The sequence below is a fragment of the Eublepharis macularius genome, chromosome 11, assembly GCF_028583425.1.
Source record: "Eublepharis macularius isolate TG4126 chromosome 11, MPM_Emac_v1.0, whole genome shotgun sequence".
In the NCBI taxonomy this organism is placed as follows: domain Eukaryota; kingdom Metazoa; phylum Chordata; class Lepidosauria; order Squamata; family Eublepharidae; genus Eublepharis; species Eublepharis macularius.
In genome coordinates this window covers 56364759-56369851 of record NC_072800.1, presented here as the reverse complement: position 1 = coordinate 56369851, position 5093 = coordinate 56364759, and the positions used below count along the sequence as shown (strand labels likewise).

At 46.8% G+C, this 5093-nt stretch overlaps 1 protein-coding gene across 1 annotated transcript; it reads left to right on the top strand.

Annotated features, from left to right (window-relative positions):
- Positions 1-694: 694 nt before the first annotated feature.
- On the top strand, positions 695-4041 carry ARL4A (ADP ribosylation factor like GTPase 4A). Its single transcript, XM_054991813.1, has 2 exons — positions 695-806; positions 1474-4041. The coding sequence occupies exon 2, from the start codon at positions 1595-1597 to the stop codon at positions 2195-2197; it is 603 nt and encodes a 200-aa protein (XP_054847788.1). The 5' UTR covers positions 695-806; positions 1474-1594; the 3' UTR covers positions 2198-4041.
- Positions 4042-5093: the final 1052 nt, after the last annotated feature.

The following is a 5093-nucleotide window of genomic DNA, read 5'->3' as shown; positions in this document are numbered from 1 at the left end:
ATCCAGCTGTTGAACATTGCTTTGGATAGTAAAGAATCCAGTAGCACCTTTAAGACTAACCAACTTTATTGTAGCATAAGCTTTCGAGAACCAGTTTTCTTCGTCAGAGTCTCTGTCTTGCATCTGACAAAGAGAACTGTATTTCTCGAAAGCTTATGCTACAATAAAGTTGGTTAGTCTTAAAGGTGCTACTGGACTCTTTACTATTTTACGACTACAGACTAACAGGGGTAACTCCTCTGGCTCTTTGGATAGGGCCATTTTAAAATTTCCCATCATGCTTCCTCAGTTTTCCAGTCGCTGGGACACTATTACAGCGAAGGGCAGGGCTGACTATTTGGGATGAAAACCTGAAAGGGGAGGGGGGGGACCTTCACAAACGAACGAAACGGCAGCGGAATAAGACGAGCTCGACCAAAACAACGTTTTCGATCTGACTGGCACGCGCGCGGCCAGCCAGCAGGAACCTCGCGTGAGCTAGCCAAGGACGAGCGCGCTGAGCCGAGCCAGCAGAGCGAGCGGGATGGGCGTGCTTGCTGAGCCGCGATGCGTCCTCGAGAGGGAGAGGGGCGGGGTGGTTGCTCCACGCCGACCTCTGAGCCCGAGGACTTTGAGGGCGTCATTTGAATCGGGTTTCTAGGAAACGAGCTCGCGCGGAGGCCAATAGGATCGCTTTCCCGTTATTATGACGTCCTGCCCGCACGTGAGGGAGCAATAGGGGTTCTTGCCCACGCGTTATAACTGGCATCAACTTTCTCTGGAGCGGTCGCTTGAGTGCGGCTAGTGCCTTTCTTCCATTGTGAAAGGTAAGGATCTCGAGGGGAGGCAGCGGTAGTTGAAACGGGGAGTTTCTCGGTATCGTTCCCATGGCTACGGGGGTCAGGGAGTGGCATGAAGGGTAAATGAACTGCTAATTGATGTGGTGCCTTGAAATGAGGGCTTCTGCTAGAGGGCGTTGGACGTGGTCCAACAGCGTCCTGTCAGAGAAGGGGCCGGATCGGTGGCCGAGGAGGGGGAATAGCGCGCCAAATGGGAGACTGCGACGTGCTTTGCGGCTTAAAGGGCCCAGGCTCTGCGCTGGTTCGGAAAGGGGTGACAGAGTAGGGCGAGGTTCCCGCCTTCCACCTCCTCAGCGGTGACCAATGGCGAAGCGACTTCTGCGGCCGGTTGGTTTTCGAGCGGCGGTTTACGGGGCCAATGGGGAAACAGGCTCGCCCCCTCTCCCACCTTTGCCCGGTTTTGCCCCGCCCACCGCAGCTCTCGCCGTCCAATGGGAGGCGCAGGCGCGCGAAAGGGGCGGGAGGAGCACAGGGTTAGGTGAAGCGGGAGGAGGCGCGGCCGGCCCAGAGGCTGTGGCGCTCCGTGCTGCGGCGTTTTCGGAGCGAGGAGGCCGTGGGTGTGAGTCGGCGGCGCAGCTTGGCGAGGTCTCCCCTCCCCCGCCAGCCCCTGACCCTGCGCTTGTCTCGTTGTCAGGAAGGAATCGTGACTGGGAGCGGCGAGGCCAGCAGCAGCATTACCGGCAGCAGGCGGGCGGCTTGAGGCGGCGGCAGGCGGGCGCCGGGTGCCCCCTGCTCGCCTCGGCCCCTCCCCTGCGATGGGGAATGGGCTGTCGGAGCAGACGCCGATCCTGTCGAGCCTGCCTCCTTTCCAGTGCTTCCACATCGTGATCTTGGGGCTGGACTGCGCCGGCAAGACCACGGTCCTCTACCGGCTGCAGTTCAACGAGTTCGTCAACACCGTCCCCACCAAAGGCTTCAACACGGAGAAGATCAAGGTGACGCTGGGCAACAGCAAGACGGTCACCTTCCACTTCTGGGACGTCGGCGGCCAGGAGAAGCTGCGCCCGCTCTGGAAGTCCTACACGCGCTGCACGGACGGCATCGTCTTCGTGGTGGACTCGGTGGACGTGGAGAGGATGGAGGAAGCCAAGACGGAGCTGCACAAAATCACCCGCATCTCGGAGAACCAGGGGGTGCCTGTGCTCATCGTGGCCAACAAGCAAGACTTGAGGCACTCGCTGTCGCTGGCGGAGATGGAGAAGATGCTGGCTACCAGCGAGCTGAGCTCCTCCACACCCTGGCACCTGCAGCCCACCTGCGCCATCATTGGGGACGGGCTCAAGGAAGGACTAGAGAAACTGCACGATATGATCATTAAGCGGAGGAAAATGCTGAGGCAGCAGAAGAAGAAGAGATGAGCTGCTGGGCCGGGGAGAGTAGCTCCTTGTCAGCATTTCACTAGGACAGTTTCCAGTGCCTGGCCTGCCTGTCTGGATCCTGTACAGCCGAACTGTGAAACACTGGGCCTGGTGGGAAGCTTTGCAGACACAGGCCGCTGGTTCCGCCACGAGTTCTTTGGCACTACTCCTTTTTTAAAAGAAACAAAAGCAAAACTCCCTTGTTACATAGTACAAAATGATCAGGAAACAGATGGGTGGGTAAATGTGACCTGGATATCTTAATAGCCAAATAAAACAATGAAGAGTGTTCTGCTTGGTGGTGTAGTCATATGTTTGAGAGTGCCTTTGCAAGGAAATTGCATTTAAGGCATTAGGTGTTTTCAAACTACTGCTTGTATAAATGGAGTGTAATAGATGAAGATATGCAGCTTTAAAAATAGTATTCCTTAACATAACATGGAGCTAGGAAACCCATTATTAAAGGAGACTGTGAATGTGGAGGGTTCTTTAATCAAAGGTTGGTTGTATGGAATGCTTTTAATCTGGTCCTCTTAAAATATCACTTTGCACTCTGATGATTTGAACTATCGATATTGTGGTGGTCATGTTATCAGAAGCTTACTAGATGGAAAAGTTTGGAATATGTAAGAGCATGGATGAGTTTCCTGATAATGTAGCATGTCTTGGTGTGTAGGGTTATTTTTGTTCTGAAAGAAAGAAAGAGCTGTGCATTGATCCTTTATGCAGTGCTAGTCTGGTTTGGACCATACTTGATTGTTCTAGGAAGCAAAGTTTGCTGTCCAAGAAAACCCTGAATAATTAAAGGCAAAATTAAATTATTACCATAAGGGACTTGGCTTTCAGGATTCTTACAGTGCAATATTACCTTTAAATGAAATTGATGGCAATAAAATTTGAACAGAATTAATTGAAAATGAAGCTAAATTCAGTAGAACACACAATTTCCATGTGCCCAATACTGCCAGATTTCTTTTTAATATTCTTGCAGTACTTCTAGGAATGTATTGAAGCTTTATACACTTGAAACATTTTGACACTGTGGAAAAAAGACTTTAAAGATAGCTTGTATCTGGTCTAATTATGCTTTAAACTTGTTTACAGTCATGAAAACAGTGTTAACTGGGTGGAACAGTATATGCTAAAAGGAGGCTCTTTTTCTTACTGGTACAGATTTTTTAAAGAAACAGTTCTTTGGGCAATTTTGGGAAGCAGGTTAAAGGGCTAAAGCAAAGCCTATTTTACTCTACTGGTGCTGTGAAATGTTATATGAATAATTACACTGTAAAATGAGAGAACTGTGTGAAATAGAAACAAGATTTCCTCCTCTTGGCACAACTTAATAAAATTAACTGTGTTCTCTTACCAGATATAGAGAAAATAACTACAGTTTGGAATGTCAGTACCTAAAATTTATTGATACTTGTATAAAATCAAATTTTATAGCCAGAAACTGCGTAGAAGGTAACCAAAAATGCACTTTAGTGTTTTTCAAATACTGAAAGTGACAGCTTTTTTAAAAAAATGAAATCCTGGTCCTTTTTGAAAGAACTGAAGTAGCTTCCAATGGAGCTTTTGTATGTTGGTTATATGTACCTGCACTAGTGACATTGAAAGTCACTTAATGTCTATATTTATAGAAATGTGGATAACTTCTTTACACCTCAAACTCAATTCCAAAAGAGGCATCAGACCGAAGTGGATAGAACATTTTACTATGTGCAAATCCTGCTTTTTATCAGAATCTGTCTGCATGAAACTGAACCCCTTTTCATGTGAGATTTGTAAATGTGACAATGTTATAAATCACAGGTATCTCATTAAAGACTTAATGGCAACTGGCATTATGTTTGACAGGAATTTGCTTGTTGTTCAAATCACTTGCATTTACTTTCCGTGTTGGTGGCTGTGAATATTTGGTTTAAATGCCTCTCATTTGTGAATGTTTCATCCAGTGTCGTAACTGGCATAACAACATTTCTGTATATTTTGGTTGTCCTAGCTAAGTGATATTCTGTAGAACTACTTTTACATCCTGAGGCCTGAAGCACACTATCAAATTCTAGGTGGTTACTACTGATATTTCCTTTCATTTGTCGAATACATTGTTCCAGAACAGTACGTTAGGCAGGTTGTACACCTCAGTGGATGTTGTGCCATTGATAAAAGGTGACATGAGTTATGTACTCTTCGCTTGGAGACTGCGATGCTATCATGTGGCATAAAGTTGTTTTCCGCATGTATTTCTAGGGTTGGACTGTTCAAACATTTTCTTGTTAATACATGAGGGAATCCTTCCATCTGCCCTGCATACCACTAAACTCTTCCTGTGCAATTAAGTGGTTTTAATTTTGACTATTGGGTTTCTGCTGCTTTCATTAGAAATTTTGTACTTGAGCCCATTGAAGCATTTTAGTGGGTGCTTTTGCTAAAGATTTTTAAAATGCAATCCATGTTGCCAAAATGAAGTTTTTGAACACCTAGGCAGATTATTAAAGTAGAATTCTGCTGTGAAGTTAGAAGATTGAATGTAGCTGATCTTGAGAGAGCCAGCAGCCTGCTGAGTATTCATTTTCCACGCTTGCTACTCCATTTCATTGTTTTAGTAAAAGTGGATCTTCTTCAGCAGTAAGACGTTTTAGGGAAGGTTTGGGTAGTCCTTGTTCTTTTTCTCTCTCATCCTACCCCCCAACAAAAATGGGCCTCAGGGTTTATGGAAAATTACTTAGCTTTGCATTGTTGCTGAAAGAGGTGAGAGATAGGCAGCCGAGGGGAGTTGCACCCTAGTAATTCCACTTGCCTGGAAGCCAGGGAGTCCTGGGGGCTGGTAGAAACCTTCTAATAAAATGGCCATGAAAAGGAAGAAAACCCATCATAGAAATAATTCATAGATGTG

Bases quoted from the DNA above. Each gene is read 5' to 3' on its own strand.
- ARL4A (XM_054991813.1), top strand. From the start codon at position 1,595: ATGGGGAATGGGCTGTCGGAGCAGACGCCGATCCTGTCGAGCCTGCCT.